General features: G+C 39.6%; 1 protein-coding gene across 1 annotated transcript in view; it reads right to left on the bottom strand.

Moving 5' to 3' along the window:
- Positions 1-22,890, bottom strand: part of LOC149246646 (pterin-4-alpha-carbinolamine dehydratase 2, mitochondrial-like) — a 148,127-nt gene extending 125,237 nt beyond the window's left edge. The window contains exon 1 of the mRNA XM_089455731.1: positions 22,716-22,890. Within this exon, the coding sequence (XP_089311857.1) occupies positions 22,716-22,773 (58 nt within the window). The 5' untranslated portion in view covers positions 22,774-22,890. The remainder of the gene's footprint in view (positions 1-22,715) is intronic.
- Between the last annotated feature and the right edge of the window lie 1,411 nt (positions 22,891-24,301).

The following is a 24,301-nucleotide window of genomic DNA, read 5'->3' as shown; positions in this document are numbered from 1 at the left end:
TCCTCAGAAATTATCTGAAAATCCTCAAACTCATCCAAACTATTAAGAAAACGAATGACTTGCTTTTCATCATTGAAGACCTGCCAATGCTCTGAGTTATCTGGAACAGATAGTAGCAGCTACGGCAAGTTCATCTGCCAAACTATTTTGCTCTCTTGGAATTGCTTCGAGGTCAAGGGCATCAAAATGCTCCATAGTATCCCACACAGCATTTCGATAATTTCTTAATCTTTGATTTCTGCATGTGAATTTATTTTTAAGCTGCATGATAACTAAATCAGAATCCCCCTTAATGCTAAGCAATTTAACCTTCAAGGACTTGGCCAAATCAAGCCCCAACAATATAGCCTCATATTCAGCGACATTGTTGGTTGCTTCAAATTCTAATCGATAGGCAAACTTGAAAATGTGACCAAGGGGATATTTAAGCATTATTCCAGCACCTTTACCATGCCTAGATGCTGCACCATCGAAGTACATATACCAAACTTTACCCTTGAGATCCCTAATCTTATCATTGGGAGGAATTATAAAATTAGACATGATGGCATAGTTCCCAATGTCAGATTGCTCTTTGATTATTTCATTGTGAGGTCTCTTAGGATCTTCAACATGAAATTTTCTTTCGGGCTCTCTATTTAGTCTTACAAAACCATCACCCCTAGGAGAAGGAATCATAGCATATGACCAATTCATTTGAATACTTCATCCTAGATCAGAGGCCCACTTTCTAGATAACAGCATACCCCAGGCATCAGGCACATCCACAACAACAATATCCATGACAACCATGATGTCTGGGTAAACTGAAAGATGAACTTGCAAATCTTTGATTAAACCATGTACTTCGATTTTCTTAGAATCCATGGCGCATATGTTATAGTAGGGTCTAGAAACTCTTAAGTTAAGCTGTTCCATGGCCCTTTTAGTCATTACACAAGCTGATGCACCAGAATCCAACATGCAATTATTCAATTTATACCCATTAACTAATAAGGTGATAAAGAAAGGTTGGTGATCTTTGTTATCAGCATCTAAGCTTTGCAGATATATGGGAGCATCATGATAGTCAACTTCCCGAGTCTTCTGTTGAGAAGTATTGACTTGAGGACCCTGAATCGCTTTTAGTAACTTGTCTCTTTGGGAAGGGATTTTAGCAATCTCGGAGACAGGAACCCAGATTTTTGCATTGTTAAACCAACTTCCCAAATCGACATCTATTCCAGAGTTTACACCAGGGTTAAAAGTTCGAGGGGGAATTTGATTCCCGCTTTGATCTTTATCCCTTCTCTGATAGGTCAAACCCTTATCTCTAGCAATTTCCAAGATTTGCTCGGGAGAGGGTTTTTCACCATATAACCTAGCCAAAATATCATCTTCATTTTCAAGGTTATTTATACTAAAAGCTGATGAAGGATTCACAACATCACGACTCTTTTCCTTGACCTCTATCCAATCATCCATAGACAAAGGAAACTTGCTGCCTACTACATTTATTTGATCACCTGTTCCAAACATTCCATTATCTAAAATTCTTCTAACGATGGGACAAGTGGCCTCTTCATGAAGAGCATCACAAACCCGACAGTAAGGAGGAGCATTATCAACCAAATTACTTAGCGGATTAGGAGGTCTCTGCTCACTAGATTGACCTTTCCTTTGCCAATTGTTATTTCTATTATTATTATTTCGAGGTTGAAAATTTTGCGTTTGCGCTCTTTCCATTTGGATCAACCTATTCTGCAAAGTGGTTATCTCCTTATTATGATTAATTTCCATAGTTTCAATTTTTTGAAGCAATTTGAGAACAAGCTCACTTTCAGGTTCTTGAACTGCTTTTCCTTTAGGTTCTCTTAGTTTTGTAGCAGCGCTATTGAAACCTGGGATCTCAGACTTCCCAAATGCACCCTTGTCCTTTTCAAGCTCTATATCTAAGGCTTGGCAATCTCTATAATCATTTAGTTTAGCACGTCTTAATTCATAAGATGGCTCAGGACTAAAGGCATCAATGTAAAAATCTTGGAGAGTTTTGTTTGTAGGTTTATAGTCTTGAGGTAATTCTCTAACAATACCATTAAACCTTTTATTAAATTCTTCAACAGTTTCATCCTCTCTCTTTTTTATTAGGCTAATAGCTTTTACGAGGTGTCTTCCTTCTCTCTTATCTCCATATTTTTCTTTAAATGCATTAATGATCGATTCTAAGGAATCAAATGAATTCTAGGGTTTTTCAGTAAACCATTCATGAGCATCACCCCCCAAAGTTAAAATGAAAAGAGTCATTCTAACATCTTCATGATCGAAATCAGGAGACCTTGCATATTTAGCCATCCATATATTAAAGTCTCTTAGATGCGAATTTGCACTAATAGCATTATCTCCCTGAAAGCTAGGCAATTTATCTATCCCAATTGATGGAATAGCATTGGGATACCCTGGAATGTTAGAAAAATTGCAAGGGGCATACATATCCATGATGTTGTGCCTAACTTGACTATTAAAGAGCAAATGGATATTAGAGAGGGTTTCTTGTCCAAAGTTAACAAGAAGTGTACAAGAAGAGAGTTTGTGTAATCGTACCCTGAGGACCTTTTCAGGATCAGGAGTAGGATTGCACAGACTGCTTCGATGTCTTCTAATATACACTCTTGAAGGTAATATATGAAGTGGAGTCGCCACCTGAACAAGAAGTGAAACACGAAAAAAGCTCGAAATAAAATAACCACGGACAGAAAAACTCTATCCCCGGCAAGGGCACCAAAAAATGTTGTCGCACAGATTGTCACGACAACACTCAGACCGGGGGCTGTCACCCTGATCCCCGATCTCTCCGTTTAAGCCTGTCTCCCGCGACTAAGGGGGGTAGACCCTATGAGATGATGAAAACCAACTGTGAAACAGTTGGGTTGGGAGATACGAAGGAACGAACACTAAATAGATTTTATTGAGTTAACAGACCAGTGCCTTGTGGAGTTTAAATGATTAGTTATCAGATGTTGTGAAAAGATGAACCCATCAAAAATCATTTACCATTAGATAACTCAATCAAATGCAAGACATTTGATAAACGCACAATGCTTTTATAGCGATCCAGTGATTAAAACTCAATAACGATGTTTCAGCAATTAAAATTTCGGAAGATAAATGCTTTAAACAACCACATCAAGTGCTAACCAGATATTACATTCAGGATCATTCAAGCATAAAAGATGATAAACATTAATTCCACATCAAAATTTTAGCCTCAGCAGAAAATAAAAAATAAAAAAAAATAAAAAAAATAAAAAAAAAAAAACGTGATAAATCCTTGAGCTAAGATCGAATCCGAATAAAAATATATATATATATATATATATATATTTCCAAAATATTTTTTATGCTTTTTCTAATACAATAAAATTTTAAAGCTAAAAGAAACTTTAAACAAAAATCTAAATGACACTAAATCAAATTTTAAGCTTTAAGAAAATGATTTTTTATCTTTTTATATTTTATATGTATATATATATATATATATATTAATTTTAAAAGAAAACTTTAAAATTAAGATCTAAACTAAAACTAAAACAAAACTTGAATTTATTAAAATCTACTCTAATCTAATTTAAAACTATAAAAGATCAAAACTAAGCTTAAAATCTAAAACTTTAAATCTATAAAATCGAAACCCTAACTAAATACAAAGAACAATTAAAACTAAACGCTACCCTTAAAATCCCTCCTTTTTTTTTATATATATGCGTGCCTTTGATTTTTTATATATACATTTCTATTGTATAAAACTAAATTTAAAATCAAAAAGAAATAATCTACCTAAAAATGAAACCTCGTAACCTTCTAAAGGTAAATAATAACCACTAAACGTAAAACATGAAACGAAAATAAAAAAATCGAACCGAGAGTTTGCTGCGTTCTCCGTTTTGCAGCTTCGCGCAACTGGACAGCGGTGATAGCAGGCTCAGACGGCAACGATGAATACGTTTTTCCTTTCTTCGTGCAGGCAGACAGGAAACGGCTCAGTCGTAATACCATCAAAGTTGTTTTCCCTGGCCCGTACGTATCACCTGGCTCAAAAAAAACGATCGAACGTGCTCCCTTACAACGCGTTCAGCAATTTCCTTTGACGGCAGATGGGATTTCTTGCTGGTTTATGCAGGAAATATCCGGTGCCCACAAAACTTTGAATCGTTTACCTGGCCAGGGTATGCGTTCAGGCTTTTGGCAGCAGACAGGATGGATGGCAGAAGGGAAAACGCTGGAGATGGGCGTGGGTATGATTGCAATGAGTGGGTAATACGTTGTGGTGACGCAGGTGTAGTTTTTGGACAGCAGTGAGGGAGCCACAAGGATGAGTGGAGTTTTTATGAATGAAAACCTAGGTCTGATGGCAGCTATGCAGCGTTTGAGGGCCGGTGGGGATTGAGTGAAAATAGATTTGCAGGTTGGGCAGCTGAAAATGCCAGAAGGAACTGCGTGACAGATTGTGGATTTGGCAGCTATGGAGATGAAAACGATTACCCAGATTGCCAAAAGAAATCACTGAAGCTCCAAGAAATTTATATTTGATTTTCCTTGCTCAAAAAGTACCTGTAACCTGCAGAAGAAAGGCAAACCCTAATATAATATGTGTATAAGACAAAAATGAAACCCTAGATCAGCTAAGCAATTTACAGCTTTTGACTCTTAAACAGCCAAATTGATCAATAATTAGCAGTAATGTTATCGAAAATTTCAAATTTACTATGAAAAACTTCAGAAAATCTCTCATGCAATTCAGAAAACAAACTAAATGATTGACCCAGGATCAAAACTAGCTGGGCTCTGCAAGAAAATGCTTGCGGGAGTTCGCTGGCTCAGCCGAGAACTTCCCCAAATGCCCTCTGATCTTCTTCAATAAGGGTTTCCTGCACAGCTCACTTCAACCATCAATAAAGAGAGGAAAAATAATACTGGATTTCAAAAAGCAATGGAGATACCTGCCATTACTTCAAAAAACCTAATACCATTCAAACCCTAGCAAGTGAACAAGATACCTGTGCTCAACAATACTCTATAATAAGCTGTTACTAATGGCTGAAAATCAAAATATGCAGAAAATAAAATAGCTCACAGCACTTCCAGAGAGTAACACCAACAAGATTTCAACCCCAAAGTCTTTCTTTATTAGCACCAGACAAGTTTACAAGAGAGCTTCTTCAGCACAAGACTCCAAGATCCAATGATCTCAAATGACCCCTAGCACCCTATTTAAAGGAAAAATTCCCAACAGCTAGTTCGAGTGATCCATGTCAAAATGATCTCGACCGTCGATGAGGATCAAGATATCTCTTAATCTCATCCGTCGAATTTTTTAATGTATTAAAAAATTTATTTACTCAAAATATTATTATTTTATTATTTTAAGGTTTTTTTTACTTTATATATATATATATATTTCATTATTTTTTTTATTTTATTTTTTTTTTAATTTTTTTAATTAATTTTAAATGGATCCTCGAACTTAGCTTTTGGAAAAATCACCTAGGACCTAGGACTTAGGACTTATGAGGGGATTAAAACATTTCTTAACCCTCAAGACACTTTACATCATGACTTTTACAACTTTACATCCCAAAGGGGGAAAACCCATTTGACATAGACCCTTATAAACCACCCAGTTCTGCGACACAACTATAATCTAGCAGATTAACACACTAGGATTCTCCTAAGATTCTAATGACAAAATCCATTCCGGCTTTAGGGTTACGCTGAAGGAAAACTCTGCCGATCATGGATCGGTGAGACGAAAAACCTTCCGGAACATAGATTATCACTTAGAAAATTAGGTCCACCTATGCAATTTACATACATGACCCATATCTGCTAAGATTATTTACAATTTATACATGCAGACTGGGTTTACAACATAAATTGATCAAGCTGTCGATGAATGTAGAATGGCACGGACATGTCGATCAAGCGCTACCCTTTTTGCAAAGAAAAGGGGGTGTACTGCTATGGCCAGTGGACCAGTAGTGGTCAACAATAGTAAAGTGCAGATAGAACATAAACATAAACAACAAAAGCCAGGGACAAACCCCAATGTGGGGAAACCCTTGATCAATTCTTCTTATAATCTTCAATAGTTCAGTAGAGACAGAGATAGTACAAATATACAAATATGAGATTTTATGACAGCAGTAGAAAGTACATTATTCTGCTAATGATGACAGTTCAAAGATGCAGCCCTGAATTCTCATGATAGTCTTCAATCAGTCATTAAGAGTGTTGTAGCATATCCTTTGAGTTCATCAATATAGAGCCCTTGCTGCAACATGTTAGTACAGAGGATTGTTGCATTAAAGGTTATGGCAAGTCCTGTAGCAGTAGTTCCACCACACAGTCAGGAGGCAAGTCCTTTTAGGATTGTAGTATACCTTGAAGGTCCTTCTCTCATGCTACACTGCCTTCTCAAGGTGTTGTCCACCCTTGACAGCCCTTAACTCAATCTCTAGCTGTGTGCTATGGCCTGTGGCCTAGCATAACAACTAGCTGAAGCTTTTTGCTTGCCCAAATGATATTCAAATGGCAACATTTTCTTTCTAAATATCTGTCTAGCTGCCTACTCTTAGCAGCACTCGAACTCATAACCTATTCTTCCCTATGCTGACTTGAAGGTAGACTTTTCCAATGCAATGCTTCTCCTTATGACTGTAACTTCTAGCCTTGCTAACAGCCCTTTAATTCAAGCCTTAAGGTTGCCTTATTTGCCACATTGTCACCTACAATACACATTGATTTCCACGTTGTCCATCTAGTCTTCTTCATGTTGTCAACAGGCTTCAAATAGCTGTGTTAGGGTCCCTCCTTGGCTGCAGATTAGATGTCTCCCTTGACTGCGTATTAGGCCTTTCTTAACTGTAGTTAAGGCCTCCTTTATCGCCTCTTCGTACTTGTCATTATCATTGGGGTCAACTGGGATAGATATAACCTTCAAGGTGAAGTTCTTGACACGATTCCTGTCAAGCACTGATAAGATTCTGGCCTTCCAGAGTGCGAAGTTCGATGCTTCGTCCAGTCTATCTTGGTCCCTTACCCCGTGTAGTGCCATAACACTCCTCTACTTCCCTCTTGGAAGTTATTTGTTCGACCCCTCTGAGTCTCTACTTCCGTCTGGAAGTTCTCTTCTAGACTCCCTCTGAGTCCTGATTTCCCTCCTGGAAATCCTTCTGCCGCTTGTCGAGATGCCCCCTACTCTGATCGTCTTGTGCAACTACACTGCTGATCCAGGTTCCTCGGCTAGAAACCCTCGGTAACAACTCCTCTGGCCCTGCTCTATCAGGTACTGTTCTGACTACAGTACCTCACCAGCTCCACTCTGTAATATTCCTGCAACCTTCTAGACTCCAACAACTGCCTCTCTGTGAATTGCGTTAGCCCCTCTCTACTCCATGCTGTCTCTGCGTCACCCCAAATGGGTCTACATCAGACCTGGGATGCCCTACATCAGCCCTCTAGCCCTCTGCGTCAGCAACGCTGGCCTCTCTGAGGCTTTGCGCAACTCCCGACTTCTTCTACGTGGCTCTAGCTGGCTTTGCGTCACACTTCTTGGCTTCTGCGCTGCTAGAAACAGCTTTTGTCACTTCGGGACAGTTGTTTTCTATTGCTATTGCTCCGCTCGGCTAATGTCTTTTAGTCCTCCTGTGATCTGCAATCACACCCTGATACCATGTTGAAGTTTCTAAGTTTACTTAGTTTAGAAACCCTTCATGCACTTTTCCTGATTTATTCCTACCTACTTATTATTTTTCTTTAACAAGTTATTTACAAAGTAAATACTGAAAATAAACATCAGTGCATGCTCAACATATTACAGATCAGCAACTAAAAGAAACGAGAACAAACACACTACATGACACCATTATTTTTGGACCAATGTCCCCGGAAAAACCCAATGCGGGAAAACTTGTGCAACTATCTGAGGGTTTTCTTATTAAGCAATATCAGAGTACAATCTAGGTGCCGAAACTGGCCTACCCAACAGAGAATTTCCTTAGCAGCTATACCTCACAGTTTGAGAGAATTCTTTTGGCTGAAACCCCGAAAAATCCTTCCGACAGTTCCTTAGCACAAAACTACTCCTGCAACCCCAGTGTCTGCCCAATCTGGACTGCGTCAACCCCTCTCTGTCCAATGCTTTCCCTGCGTCAGCTCTGGGAGCCTCTATGTCAGCTACGCTGGCCCTTCTGGTGCTTTGCGCAACACTTGGTTGCCTCTGTGTGGCCCTGCGTGAGCCCTTGTGGGCTCTGCGTCACCCTCCTTGGCTGTTGCACTGCTCCTCCGACACAATCTCTGCCTTCTCTGTTTTTGTGTACTCAATGCCCCTCAAATGCTCTCTCGATCACTGATTCTATCTCTCTTAGCAAACCCCGCTCTAGAGAATAGAATGACTGATCATCTGGTGTATTCTCCAAGTGACCCTCAAGCCTCATCTTATACTTTTCCTGTTGACATATCAACGGCCGAGATTAAGTCCCTAATCAACGGCTAGGATTAGATCTGGCTTGATCCATGTCTTTTGGACCACTCTAACACAGATTCATATTAATACACATTAATATTTTATTTTCCCTAAGTTTAGACTTAGGGACTCCATTAAAAATATTAATTATTTTAATATCTCCTGATCTGTTTAGAATCTGCCCAACCCCTTTCTGGGTATTGGAGATCTCATGTGCCCCAACCTCTCCACCAAATTTCGTGGCTAGAGCGCATCTGATGCTACCCCAAATCAACACATGGGTAGGATGTATCGGCAGGAGAAGGTGAACCACTCATCCTGCTCATATACCATAGTAGAAGGTAAACCACTCATCCGATGCATATATCAACCATCATGGGGTATCACAGGGGAAGGTGAACCACTCACCCTGTACACAGCGAACCACTAGGGGAATGTGAACCACTCACCCTATGGTCGCTCATAGCTCCAAGAAGTACCCCAAGCCCCTCGGAGCTCCCTGAGCTCAATATCCAACTCAAATGAGACCCTCATAAGAGGGTCGCTCCACGACTCCAAGTCGTTCACAGAAGGTTAAGAATTTGACCTTCTCTAGGGGCTTCATAAGAATATTTGCAACATGTTCATCAGTCCCAATGTGATGGAGCATTATTGCTCCCTGTTTTACCATATCCCGATTAAAGTGGTAACTAATATCAATATGCTTGGAGCAGTTATGAAACACGGGATTCTCAGAAAAACAAAACCCACTTTGGTTGTCATAGTAGATCACGATGGTATCCAGCACATGCCCAAATAGATCACTAAAGAGCTTCCTCAACCAAACAGCATCATAGGAGGCCATACCAGCAACAATATATTCGGCCTCAGCGGTGCTCAAAGCAACTGATTTCTACTTCCTACTCATACAAGATATCGAAGCAAAACCTCGTGAGAAGCAACATCCCGATGTGCTCTTACGATCCACCACTGCCAGCCCAGTCAGCATTAGAATAACCATGGAGCCTCAAATTCCCAGTAGTGTATCTTAGTCCATAGGTGATTGTGCCCTGGAGATATCTCAAGAGATTCTTGGCAACAATCCAATGTATGTGATGAGGCTCGACCATAAATTGACTCAATGTATTCACTCCAAAGCATATGTTTGGACGGGAGTTCACCAAGAACATCAGGGCCCCCACGAGTTGACGATACTCAGAAGGATTTCCCAAGCCGGGCCGGCAGCACTTCCGCATAACTTCTTGAAGTTAAGTTCCATCAGAGTAGTCACAGACTTACAATCCACCATCCCAAATCTTTCAAGTAGCTTCACAATGTATTTTCCTTGGGAAAGGAAAATCTCACCTGGCTTTTGCCAGACCTCCAAGCCTAGGAAGTAGTGCATCAATCCTAGGTCCTTCATCTCGAATTTGGAAGCCAACTCCCTCTTGCATTGATAAATAAGAGGGTCTGCACCTGTCAAAAAGAGATCGTCCACATAAAGTACCAAGATGAGAGGTCTATCATTTTCAACCTTAAAGTAAAGGTTCGGATCAGCTTCACTTCTTGTAAAACCCAGCTTCATCATATAGTTGTTTGTTATGAACACATATTATGTAAAAATAATGTAAATATAGATAATAAACTACATCAAAACAATGATTAATTAGTGATTAGTTTAGTGAAGAGGTGTGTCCCCAAAGGTCACGACCGTTCATAAAGGGATACCTGCCTAGGTATATAAAGCAAGCCCTCATTGTAACATTGAACATAACTTGTACATTTCAATATGTAATAAATTATTATTACAAATACCTTTGTGAATTTTACAATTTAAGTCAACAAGCTATAGGTTTTGTTGCTCCAGTGGTATCAGAGCCATGGCGCACAATGTAATCATGTGAGTCTTTGAACGTAGTTCGCCGCACAATATGCCATTACATTCACGTCCTGAATTCATGGAGCAATTTAGTAAAATTCAAGAAGCATTTTAGCGTTTAGAAAACTCCTATGTAGAAGTTAAAGCATGTCGAAACGAAATTGATAATAAGGAAGATGATAGCGACAGTGAAGAAACGAAACAAGGTGAAGAGAAGCAGATTTTGATCAAAATAATGATAATGACCATGAGGATATGAAGATTACTGATTTTGATTATGATGATAAAAGGGAAGTGAAAATGGCTAATTCTGATAACGGAGAGAAAGACATGAATTCACATAGTAAAAGTGGAGGAAACAATGTCATTTATGGTGAAGGGGAAGATATCAAAATTTTTGAGTAGGAGGGAAACAAAGAATCTGACATTGATAGTGAGAGTGAGGAAGCTTTTCCCATGTTAAACAACACCTCTTCTCCTACTGATGGCTTAGATAATGACATTGAAGGATAGTTAGAAGATAGGTCCTCACCAGGGAAGCAGTAAGATGACGCTCCGACAAGTTCACGATCAGAAACATCATCAGAAATTTTAGACAATGAGACCGTAGACATTAATTGTATTGGTGGAGCAATGGAGTGTCTCCATGACATATCCAATCCAAATTGCAATTCAATATCACTCTGTGATACCTCTACCAACAAAAATGATGATTCTCAGTGGAGGAACCAAAAATTGCAAAATGATTCATTCTATTCATCATGTGAGGAAGAGTATTTCCCACATATTCCTGAAAACTTATATTTGGCTAATAATGACTATTCGCTTGGGGAGCAAATGAATTCTTTTGCATGGAAGTAATGCATCAGTCCTAAGTCCTTCATATCAAATTCAAAAGCCAACTCTCTCTTACATTAATGAATAAGAGGGTCTGCACCTGTCAGAAAGAGATCGTCCACATAGTGTACCAAGATGAGAGGTCTATCATTCTCGACCTTAAAGTAAAGGTTCAAATCAACTTCACTTCTTGTAAATCCTAGCTTCATCAGATAGCTATCGATCCTCTCATACCAAGCCTGGGGTGCTTGCTTCAACCCATAGAGGGCTTTCTTCAACCTGCATACATGTGTCTGGCGATCTTGAGCTTCAAATCCCTTGGGTTGTTCCACATAGACTTCCTCCTTAAGTGAACCATGCAAGAAGGCAATCTTGACATCCATCTGGTGTAGATTCCATCCTTGCGAGGCAGCAAGGGCTATAATCGAACGGATGGTGGTGTAGTGAGCAACAGGTGCAAATATCTCATCATAATCTACACCTTCCTTTTGAGAGAAGCCTCGAGCAACAAATCTGGCCTTGAACTTCTCAGCACTTCCATCAACACCATGCTTAATCTTGTAGAGCCATTTAGAGGTGACAACAGATTTTCCCTAGGGTCTAGGGACCACATCCCAGACATCATTCTTCATAACTGACTCGTACTCTTCGTTCATAGCATCCTTCCATACTTGTTGCTTCACAGCTTCTTCGAATGAGCAAGGTTCAGACTGAATAATGGTGCTCATAGTAGTTAAGTACCCTTGGTACCTATTAGGCTTCTTGCTTTCACGAAATGTCCCCCTCGGTGCAACATGTCTCTCGGCATCTTCGAGAGTTTCCCTCAGCCATGAGGGTCTCCTTTTGGAGGAGGAGGGCTCATGAGGAGGAGGATCAATGGGATCCATCGATTCTTCAACATCGGGCATCAGCTCATCCTGCGAATCTCCTTGATTTCCTACATTTGCTTCTTTGTCCTTCCTTGGAATAGGAAGGTTGCTAATCTTCCTTAGGGCAGCATCCTCATCGAAGGTGACATCATGACTCAACTCTACTTCTCTTTGACCAGGCACATAGATTCTATATGCCTTAGAAGTTTCACTGTAGCCCACAAAAGTTCCTTTCTTCCCAGATGCCTCCAATTTACTTCTCTTTTCTTTCAGCACATGAAAGTATACGGGACTACCAAAAATTCTAAAATGAGAAACATCAGGTTTCTTACTGGTGAAAACTTTTTTGGGAGTTTTGGAGTCCAATGCTTGATGAGGGCATCGATTTTGAACGTACACAGCAGTGTTGGCAGCTTCTCCCCATAGGAACTTTGGAAGTCCTTGATCATGAAGCATGGCACGAGTGGCTTTTATAATGGAACAATTCTTCCTTTCAACAACACCATTTTGCTCAGGATTATATGCAGTAGTAGTCTCCCTCTTAATGCCAACTTCCCTGCAATAGTCATTGAATTCATTTGACTCATACTCGGTTCCATTATCAGTCCTCAATATCTTGATCTTCTTCCCTGTTTGATTTTCCACCAAGGGTTTGAAGTCACGGAACCATGAGAATATTTCGTCCTTCTTCTTCAAGAAATATATCCAAGTTTTGCAAGAGAAGTCATCCACAAAGATAGCATAATATAAATATCCTCCTAATGATGTCACAGGCAACATACCAAATAGATCAGAATGAACCAATTGCAAAATGTCTGTGGTCTTGCTATCACTTGAGGGGAATGTTCCCCTTGTATGTTTTCCCTCGACACATCCCTGACATACACCTTCATGCTCTATTTTGAATTCGAGCATACCAGTAACCATCTTCCTTGCATCGGGTAGAGCCTTATAGTGAAGAGCAAACCTTCAGTGCCATAGTTCAGATTGAAGAGATGTGTCGCAAGACATGGCTCCCAGTGGACTTCCTCCAACTTGATATAAACTATCAACCCTGAATCCAAGAGTAAATGCTTCCTTGAAATTTCTTTTCCACACACATATCTTTCCATCGATGAATGCCACCTTGAATCCTTTGTCTTCCATCGCTAAGATAGACACTAGATTCTTCTTTAGATCAAGTACATATAGTACTTCTTGAAGATGAATGTGTTACCTTGATTCAATTGAAGGGTAACACTCCCAACTCCCTTCACGGGATAGGTGGCATTGTCTCCAAGGCTAATTTCCAAATTTGTATCCTTCTCTATCAGATTTGAAAGAGCTTCCTTGTACCCGGTGAAGTGCCTTGAGGCACCACTCTCAATCAAACAATTTCCCAAAGTATCCGGAGGAGGGGCAGTAGAGAGGGTGAATATAAGATAAAATTCTTTTTGCTTAGAATTTACAACATTAGATTCATCATACCTGGAGTTTCTTGTTCTTTTAGAAGCTCGATCATTTCCAAATTGAGTAGCAGAAGCATTCCTTTTCCCTTTGTTGTTAAACATGCCATTCCTTTGATTGTTGTTGTTGCCCCTGGAATGATTGTGATCATCATCATGATATGTGTCCCTTCTATTTGGACACTCCCTGGCATAGTGACCAAACTTGTTGCAAACGAAGCATCTTCCCTTCCTTCCATTTTTGAATCTCGATCTTCCTTGACTTTGCTTCTTTGAACCTACATTGTTCTTCCTCTTGGCATGAGCAGAGAATGCGATAGGATTATTCTTATTTGAAGGCATCTCCAATTCCATCATCCTTGTTTCTTCTTGAGAACATCTAGTCAGCAATTCTTCAAAACCTGGAATTTTGTCATTATTGAGAATAGTAGTGTTGAACACATGCCATTCAGGAGGAAGACCTCCAAGGGCAATGAGAGTGAGCTCCCTGTCAACAATAGCTTCACCAATCGAAAGAAGATCATTTTTTATCTCGGTAATCGCCATGAAGTAGGATTAAACATCCTCCCTTTTCCCTTCTCTATATCCTTCAACTTGTTCTTGAGGAAAAGAATTTGATTTGCATTGCTAGATTTGAACATGCCAACCAACCAGTCATATATCTCCTTTGATGTATTCAAATCGGAGATGTAAGAAACTAAGTGCTTATGAATAGAATCCCTAATGATCTTCTTGGCTTTGACTTCACCCTTCTCGTACTTTGTCTTAGCAACAGCCGGTGCATTTGAAGGAGGCTCCAGAATCTTTCCCTGCACATAATTCATGACATCTTGCTCTTCTAAAGTCAAATCAAGAGACATCTTCCATGCATGATAATCAGATTTATCATGAAGCTTATCATCAAACTTGAAGTAGGATGTGGAGGCCATTGAGACTTGTTCTTGATCAGTGATTGCTCCTCTTAGTGATTTCTCTTCACTCTTACTTGGGCTTTGTCTTCACCTCAACTCCGATATCATGTTAATTTTAGGATAACAATGGCAAGTTCTATGCTTAGAGCAATTTTACTTCAATTTTCTTTATTGGCCCAATATCATATCTAGTACAGCGATCACATCAACATGATAGTAAAATGCAGATAAAACATAAACAATAATAATAGAAGACAAGCCAACACAAGAGGACACAAGATATGGCACCAGCCAGGGACAAACCCCAATGTGGGGAAACCCTTGATCAATTCTTCTTATAATTCTTCAAAAGTTCAGCAGAGAGAGAGAGTACAATTTACAATATTCACTTGCCCAAACTGATCAATCAAAACAGCAAAAACAAAAAGCCCTAACCAAAAAGTCAATGCTGGTCAACAAGGCTGAAATTGACCTCCAAAACAACTCAGTCAACCTTGGTCAACTCAGTCTCCAACAGCAAGATAATGCAACCCAAAACAGCCCTAAAATAACTCATCAAATCTGGTCAACAAAAGTCAACGCAGGAACCTAAATTAGGGCAGTCAACATTGGTCAACATAGGGGTCAAACTGCCTCGGTTTTTGTGCCCAAAACAGCGGCCTGCCCAAACGAAAGTCTTCCTCACAAAACCGAAGTCAAACAGGATCAACACTGGTCGAATTCAGCCTCCTGAAATTTTGGCCTCTTAAAATTTTGGTCAAATCTGGTCAACGCGGCAGCTAGCAAAAACACTCTTCCTTTCGCACGTATGGAGAGAGAGAGGCCCATAAATTTGTACCCAATCAAGATGAGAGAGAGAAAGATGAATGAGATGAGATGCCAAAATGAGGAGCCACCATGTATTTATATGCAACGTTGAACGCTGGAGGAGGCTAATTTGATGGCTGGCCGACCTTGACAATTTGTCCATAATCAAAATAAATTCATAATTTCATTTGTACATGTCAAAATGGAATGATCTTTAGATCAATCCTACACCTCTCGGAAAGAGGAATCCAAGAAAAATATCAGCTGCCTCATAAGAGCTGTCCAAAGTGATGTTTGGCCCTAGTTGCCAAATTTAACATTATCATAGTACACAATGGTTGCTTCCACTTTCTTCCTGAACAAACTCACGAGAAGCTTCCTAAGCAATATAGCTTCGCACGTAGTTGTGCTAGCTACCATATATTCAGCTTTTGCTGAGCTCAGTGCTACTGACTGTTGCTTCCTACTACACCAAGAGAACATCCCTGGTCCAACACTAAAGCAGTACCCGGAGGTACTTTTCTTGTCCACTGAACTACCTGCCCAATCTGCATCTGTGAATCCGCATAATTTGGCATCATCTCCTCGAGTATATTTCAACTCATATCCGACTGTTCCACGCACATATCTAAGAATGTGCCTAGTTGCTGCCCAATGTACCCTTTTTGGTTCTACCATGAACTAATTAAGGGTATTGACAGCGAAACAGTGTTTGGCCTAGTATTAACTAAATACATGAGTGACCCAATGAGTTGTCTGTACAAGGTGGGGTAGACTTCCTTGTCCCCTGATGCATCTATCTTCTTCCAATTAGTGATCATGGGTGTTGTCATGGGTCAGCAATCCTGGATTCTGAATCTCTTCAGAATATTTGTAGCATATCTTCCTTGCCCAAGGAAGATCTTCCCATTCTTCTGCCATACTTCCAATCCTAGAAAATAGTGCATCAACCCCATATCCTTCATGTCGAATTTTGTTTCAACGTTCCTTTTGCAGTCCTTTATGAGCCGTGATGACCCTGTCAAAAACAAGTCATCTACATAAAAAAACAAAATGAGAGGTTCATTCTCCACCATCAAATAGTAAATATTTGGATCTGCATCACTCTTGATGAATCTAAACTGCTAAAAATAACTCTCAATCTGACCATACCATGCCCTGGGTACCTTTTTGAGCCCGTATAGGGCTTTCTTCAATCTACATACATGAGTGTGCCTCTCATGAGTTTCGAAGCCTTCAGGCTGCTCTATATACACCTCTTCTTCTATCACCATGTTCACGAATGTTGTCTTGACATCCATCTGGTGAATCTCCCATCCCCAATTGCGTTGTTAGGGATATAACGAATCTGATAGAGGTATATCTGGCAACTTAGGTGAAGGTCTCCTCATTATCCCTTCCTTCTATGCATACCCCTTTGCCATGAATCTAGCCTTGTACTTCTCTACGCTGCCATCTGCAGCATACTTGATCTTGTAGATCCATCTGCAACCTACAACTGATCTGTGTACTGGTCTAGGCACTACCTCCCAGACATCATTTGTCATGATAGAACCATATTCTTATACCATGGCATCTACCCACACCTAATGCAGTGCGGCTTCCTAAAAGCTAGATGGTTTTGTAAGCTAAGCTACCAAGGCTTGATATTTGTCAAGCTACCTGCGTTGTCTCTTGTCTGCCCTAGGAGCTCCGACAAACTCCTTTGCGTCCCTCAAGGTCTGACGCACTTCCCTGTTGGCTCTACCACTAGTGGTGGGGGGTTTAATCAGTTCCTCCTCTTGTTCCTACTACTCCATCTGCTGAGAACTCCCTGGATCTCCTTCCCCTGAGGGGATGCTGGTACTGGTCACCGTACTCGATCCCTGTGACTGTCGTCCTGCTTGTAACACTTGTTGTCCCTGCTACTGGACTAATGGAACTTCTGCTAACTGATCTCCAGCAGGCATTTCTCGAGATCTTAAAGCTCTATCTTCCATGAACTTTACATCTCGCCTCACTACAATCTTCCTGTTGCTAGGAATGTAGATCTTGTATGCCTTTGAGGTCTTTCTATACCCTACAAGAAACCCCTTCTCTTCAATCTGATCCAATTTAGTGCACTTTTCATCTGGTATGTGGCAGTAAGCCACACTCCCGAATATCCTCAAGTGACTTACTTCAAGCTTCTTTCCTGTGAAGACCCCCTCTAGTGTTTCCTTTAGAAATGCTCTATGAGGTGTTCTGTTTTGAATGTACATTTTTGTGTTGCATGCCTCTGCCCATAAAAATCTAGGAAAATCCTGGTCATACAGCATAGCCTTTGTCGCCCCAATTATCGTTTTGTTCTTTCGTTCTACTACTCCATTCTGCTAAGGATTTTATGGAGTTGTCCATTCTCTTTTGATGCCTTCATTCACCTAGAAGTCTGTGAAGTCTTTATCTATGTACTCTCGACCATTATCTGAACATAGCACCTTGATCTTTTTCCCTGTCGCATTCTCAACGAGAGCCTTGAACTCTCTGAACCGATCAAAGACCTCATCTTTGGTCTTTAAGAAATAGATCAAGGTCTTCCTGGAATGATCATCAATAAAGGTGACGAAATATTCGCCATCGCTAAGAGCTCTGGTGGACATATGGTCGCAAATATCTGAGTGTATCAATCACAACACACCATTTACTCTGCTATCACTTCTACGAAATGCTACCTTTGCGTATTTCCCAAGTACACATCCTCTACACACATCATCGTGCTCTGTGCTGAGAACAGGAACTCCTGTTACAGTTTCTCTAAGCATCCTAAGTGCTCCATGGTGTAAATATCCCATCCTCCTGTGCCATAGTTTGTTCAGCTCCTTCCCACTGTTATTATCACTGCCTATCAGTGCCATTGGAGAATCGAGTTGCAACCTGTATAACCTATTGCTTCGAGCTCCAATCTGTCTCACCTTCTTCCAGCTAGAGTGTTTGACATACACTTTCTTCCCCACGAAGTGTACATCGTACCCCTTGTCCTGTAACTGGGACACTGAAATTAGGTTCATACCCAATCCTGGCACATGCATTAGTAGCGTTGGTGTTGGTTCCTGTTTCTGTTTGAAATTCTATGGTGTTTCTCCCTAGTAGAGTACATTTGGTTTTGTTGCCCATAGTGATCTGGAAGTCCATCTACTCCTCCTAATAGCTAGAGAAATAATCTCTAACCCCTGTCACGTGAGTTGAAGCTCCACTATCAATATACCAAACACCAAATGGTGTTGATCCTGACAAGCACGCAAACTCATCTTCCAACCTGGAAGATAATTCTGAGGCTTCCTGACTGTTGATTCTATCCATGACTTTCTGTGCTATTTCTCCTTTTCTTCCTAACGTTGTTTTTGCTACTACAAAATACTCGTCCTAGCTGGAAATTTACTCTGCAAGAAACATTGTTTCTCCCTCCACCTCTGGTAATCTTTGATCTGGAAAATTCTATTCTCTGTCGACTCTCTCAGAGAAATAATTTTTTCCACAAAAATCGACCCTCCTGGCCAAAGGAACTGCACTACCTCTGAAGGTTTCAAACTATTGCCTACGCAGAGCTTCGAAATTCTTCTTCCCTTCTGCAACTGAGCTCTCCGACTTCTATCTGTGCTCTGATACCATGTGAAAATTCTGAAGTCCAAAATCCTACTACAACAACTAATAAGATTTCTTCTATTTGTTAAATTAATTAAAGAAATTATTTGCAGTTTCCTACGTCAAATATCGAAACATGTACACTGCAGCCTTCACAAAATAAATATGGCGAACTAAAATAAATGTTGGAAAATTAAAAATATTCTAGCACACACATAAAGATATTGATATGGTTATTTTTGAACTATTGTCCATGGAAAAACCCAATGCGGGAAACCCGGTGCAGCAGTTGAGGGTTTCTTTATTAATTCTTCAGCAGTAATTCAAGTACAAGAATTCGGACAGCAAAACGGAGGAAAAATACTAAAAGAAATTTAGAAACAAATTTCTCACTCTCCACAGTGACTCGCTGACCCCAAGATGGACCCTCTACCCATACGCAGGTGTTTTTGCGTCACCCTCTGCGTAGTGCTCTAGTGGACTATGTCTCTCCTCCTGAATTCTTCCTGCACTTTTCCAGACCACTGTTGATGCCCTCTCTCTATCCCCTGCAACTCACCCACTGGCTCTATCTCCTATGCTAAACTTCAACCACTGAGAAAATCGATTTGCCTGGGCAACTGAATAACTGCCTTGGTGTGTTCTCTATCTACCCATCGACTTCTTCTTATAATCTTTTGTTGGAGCACCAACGGCCAAGATTAAAACATAATCGATGGCCCAAATTATTTCCCTGTCGATCCGTGTGAGTTTCTAGAACATTCACACCATGACTTAATTAATACCCTTTAATTAATCATATTTCCTAAGTTTAGACTTAGGAAATATTAAAAAATGATTAATTATTTTAATTAAGTCGTCTCTAGGTGGAATTTCCAGAAACGATTTCTGGGTTTTGGAAAATACATGTATTCTAGCCTCTCCACCAAATTTCGTGGCTAGAACACATCCAATGCTACAATCGTGGCTAGAACACATCCAATGCTACAAAAACTAACAACAAAGCTCTGATACAATGTTAATTTCTCTAGAACCCGAATCTGATTTACTGTTTCAATAAATTTTATACTCAGATTTGTATGCACATAAAACTAAATATTTTTCAGATCTGATTTATAAGCAATAATACACTAGTTCTTTAACTTAGAAATATGCAGTGGAAAAAAGTAGAAAACCACACACAGAAATTTGACACAGTATATACCCTTGAAACCCCAATGGGGAAAACCAGGAAACACGTGTTTATTATTCAGCCCACAGAAAATCTGAAAAATTAATTTACAGCCATTTTTGGAACCTGATACAGGCCAGAAATCTTGAGAAACATGCAAAGAGAAAGGTTAGGTGTTGAAGTAGACTTGGAGAAAGGCATCCCTAAAGTAGTAAAATTATCCCTTGATAACTGGACCTATATCCAATAAGTTGATTATGAGCATATTCCTTTTAAGTGCAAATTTTGCCATGATCAAGAAGGCAACTGGCAGCAAGTTAAAGAGAAAGGCCAAAAAGGATCTGGTCAAGCCCCTTCTCAGGCAGCCCATAAAATCCATAAAAGCCCCCTTATCAATCAAGCTCCAAAAAGCCTGTCCAAGACTGCTCATAATCCTCGCTCAAGCTCTTCTTCTAAAGCCCTTTGTGCCTCCTCAAATAAGTTTGAATTTCCAAATCCAAACCCCATCTCCAAGGTTCATGAAATTCATCCTGTGCACCCATTCATCCTCATACCTATCATCTTGCAGTCACCTTTCCCTTCAGATTCTCCTCCTAAAACATCTAGGGGTAATGTTGGTACCTCTCTTTATGACCCTCCTAAATATCCTTTGCAACAAAAGTGGAAACCCCAGTTCAACCAAGGGAGATTGTTACAAGAAGCAAATCTCAGCAAATTGAGGAAGAAGGAGAAATTCCCAAGAAATAACACAAAAGAAAATGGGGAGAAGAACAAATAAAGATAAAAGGGAAGAGGTAGCAATTCCCAAGCAATGGGAACTCAACGGTCACTTCCGGCAGTGTGGGGCCCCAAGAAAGGAAAAGGTCATGAAGAAAATGCCATGGCAAGCTTATTGGGAGGTGATCCCAACCCCCCCAACCCCAGTTTCAATGAAAATCATATCGTGGAATTGCACAGGTATGAACAGTAGAATTAAATCAGAATCGATGAGAGATTTAATAAAATCAAAAAATCTCACTCCAATTTTAATTCAAGAGACTAAATTAAAAGAAGAAAAAGCTTCAAATATGAGGAAAAGAATATGGAAAAACATTTCAGAGACAGCCATTGGATCCAAACATGCATAAGGTGGAATACTCACCCTTTGGGATTCCGCCTACTTAGAAGTTCAACTATCTTTTACTTCTAACAATTGGATTCTTCATTGATTTCAACCCCTAGAATCAGGACAGATTTTTCACTTAATCAATGTCTACTCACCTATCCGATATCCAGAAAAGATTGGATTATGGGAATCACTGCAAGCAATTTTTTTTTAAATTATAATTTGGGACATGTCGTTAGTGGAGGGGATTTCTACACTGCCATGTCAGCGTTACAAAAGAAAGGGAACAGCATAGTTATAGATCCTATGCATGAGAAAATGGAGGATTTAATAAATGAATGGGACCTCATGGACATCAAACCATTGAATGGAGAAACAAACGAACTGAGCCTGGTCACATAGCTGCCAGATTAGACAGATTTATGATTCACAACAACTTCCTTTTAGAATAACATCCTCCTCAAGAATAATACCTTTAGCTATTTCTGATCACAAACCAATTTCCTTCACAAAGTGGAAGCCCCTGAAAATTATGAGCCAATTCCTTTCAGGTTTAATCCAGTTTGGCGCGAAAGTAATGAGCTATATCATCTAGTTGCAAAAACATGGAAGGTTCATTATACAAGTTTATTTGGGAATCCAAACTCAAAGCTGTCAAAAAGCTGCTAAAGGATTGGGTCTCAAAAGCATATGTAAATCCAAACCAGGAAAGAATTTCTCCATGGAATTTGTCACTTCACAAAATTCAACCTCGGATATCTGTACTCAGATTATTTGCTGGTTTTTATTAACGAAAAAATAAAGAATGAAAAGGAGACCGTTGAAAAACTCGATAAATGGTAGCATAATCATCAATCCTGTTTCTACCTCTGTATAAGTCCCCTACTGCACTGCTCTAGCATGACAAAAGTAGCTTATCACTTCGAATGCTTTTAGGAAAATTCTATTAGGAGGAGAAATTTTTCTGCCGGAGTGAGGGAGGATGCTAATGTCCACTTACTAAGATTGTCTATCAATCATGACGAATGTCCCTCAGGACTTCTATTTGGCAGTTAATTTGGCAGTTCTATTTTAAGCATAAGATGTTACTATAATGAATCATTAACCCCATATCTGTGTCTTATTTTACAAGCATGCCAGTTCATTGTAAACCTATTGGTATTTTATGGCCCAGATTACCTCCTAAAAATCTATATGTTTAGGTATTTACTGAAGCAGACCCACCTCCAGTTTTGGTAAAGTTCTGCCGTAAAACCAGCTATACACATATATTCCTACCCTGGCATGACCTGGATCCCAGTCAAAAAGTCGTTGAAATCTAAATCTGTAGCTTGAAGCAAACCCCAGGAGGTGATATCAAAAAATTATTTTCACATATGATCTGTTAAAGCTTTAAAGATGACGACGTTTTATGCATTGTGTTAAGGCAATATGTTTTTGAAATTGAAAAAGAAATTATATTCAGAGCAAGTTCGATTCTAACAGAGTCCATGTAATATTCGAATTAATTATACAGCAACCAGATGCAACTGAACATTGGGGAACTTCAGAAAATATCACACGAACTGCAACAATTTGCTAATAGCAAAATAAAATAAACGAATTCGAGTACCTGAAGATGATGAGGGTGTAGAGGCATGCATTACTGTGAATGTTTGTTGCGAAAGCATTACATATGTATGTTGAAATCTTCGCACTCTGTTTTTCTCCGACCATCACAGCACCGCTTTCTCCATCAAAACGACAGTTAGATTTGTTGCCCGTATTTTGTATCAAACGCGTAGAAAGTTGCCTGAGAAAATTAAACAGTAAGACAACTGATTGGATGAGATGGTCACGTCGTATCAATATTCCAGTAACCACATGCCCCGGTGCCATAAATAAATAAATAATTCAAATAAAAGGTACGACATGAGTGAGCGACAATAAATTATAGGAGTTGTCTCGTCTTTAGTGTGATTTTTTAGATTTTTCAGTGTCAGAATTATGTGGAAAAATTTGAAGAGAAATTTTTATTTGTGTTATTTAAATTAGTTTTTTATTGTATATATGGATTTAGCACCCTGGAAAACCCTTAGGGCATTTTGATTGAACAGGGTTATCCATTAAACTTGTGATTTCAATAAATTCTTGCCAAAGTTTAGAGAAATTTGACCAAAAAAATCCACTGTAAAAGCTTCCAAAAAATTGCACTAAAGACAACTCCTAAATTATACAACAAAATCCATTGCCCCTATTCAAGCGAATTGCCATGTGAGCAGTGTCGATCACATATACACGGTTTTCTTATGTGACACATTACCCTATTTTATAGGCATAAGCTAAATTTCAAATGATATGTATTTTTTCGTGTTTATTTTTTTATTTTTTAGTTTGTTATGTCACTTTCCAAGGTTTCATTTTAAACTCTATTTCACTTATTCCCGCTGGTGACTCGGATTCTTTTGAGCCCATATCGATTAGCCTCTCTTACAGAAATCTGCGATTAGCTAGCACTCTTTAGCACAGAGTGGAATTGTGGTTAATCCACTCCTTTGCAAAGACTGCTTTGATCGAAAATTTGTCATTGATGCTCACGAATTTCTGGTTAAATGCTTCAATATCTTCGCTTTAGCCTCAAATATCAAGCGAGAGAAACAAATCACCAAACATGGGCTTCTTAAAATTGTTATTTTCCTCACGGAGTACAGGCATGGGTAACAGGTTCAGCATTTCACTGTTTACAGGTAACAGGCAGCGTGAACAGGCGGGCAAGCAGAGGACAGGGTTTTGTGAGCACAGTGGACAGGCAGTGTGAACAGGGTTTCGTGAGCACAGAGCAGTGAGGCAGTTAACTTCTAAATAAGTAAACGTTCAGAACATGGAAAACGCTCAGAAGAGCCAAGTCGTAAAAAGCAAGGAAACTTCAGATTTTGTGGAAACAAATCATTTGGGTCAAGTCAAAATTGCTTCAACAGACAAAACAAGAAGGTGGATTTGGGTAAACGCAAAACAATATGAGGGCATTTTAAGGCGTAGGATTGCTCACCTAAATGGGGAAAATGAGAAGAAAACCGATCAAGATCAAGAAAAAGAACAAGAAAATAAATAAGAGAAACAAAAATAAAGAAGAATAAATCATTTACAATCCCAAATCTACACCTCTTACTTGGTCATCAAATCTATATGTCCAAGAACTGATGAAGGCCAAAACAAGGC

This window comes from Pinus tabuliformis, chromosome 7, assembly GCF_031772625.1.
Source record: "Pinus tabuliformis cultivar Carrire ecotype Pingquan chromosome 7, CPIR1, whole genome shotgun sequence".
Lineage (NCBI taxonomy): Eukaryota > Viridiplantae > Streptophyta > Pinopsida > Pinales > Pinaceae > Pinus > Pinus tabuliformis.
This window is presented reverse-complemented; position numbering and strand designations above follow the sequence as displayed.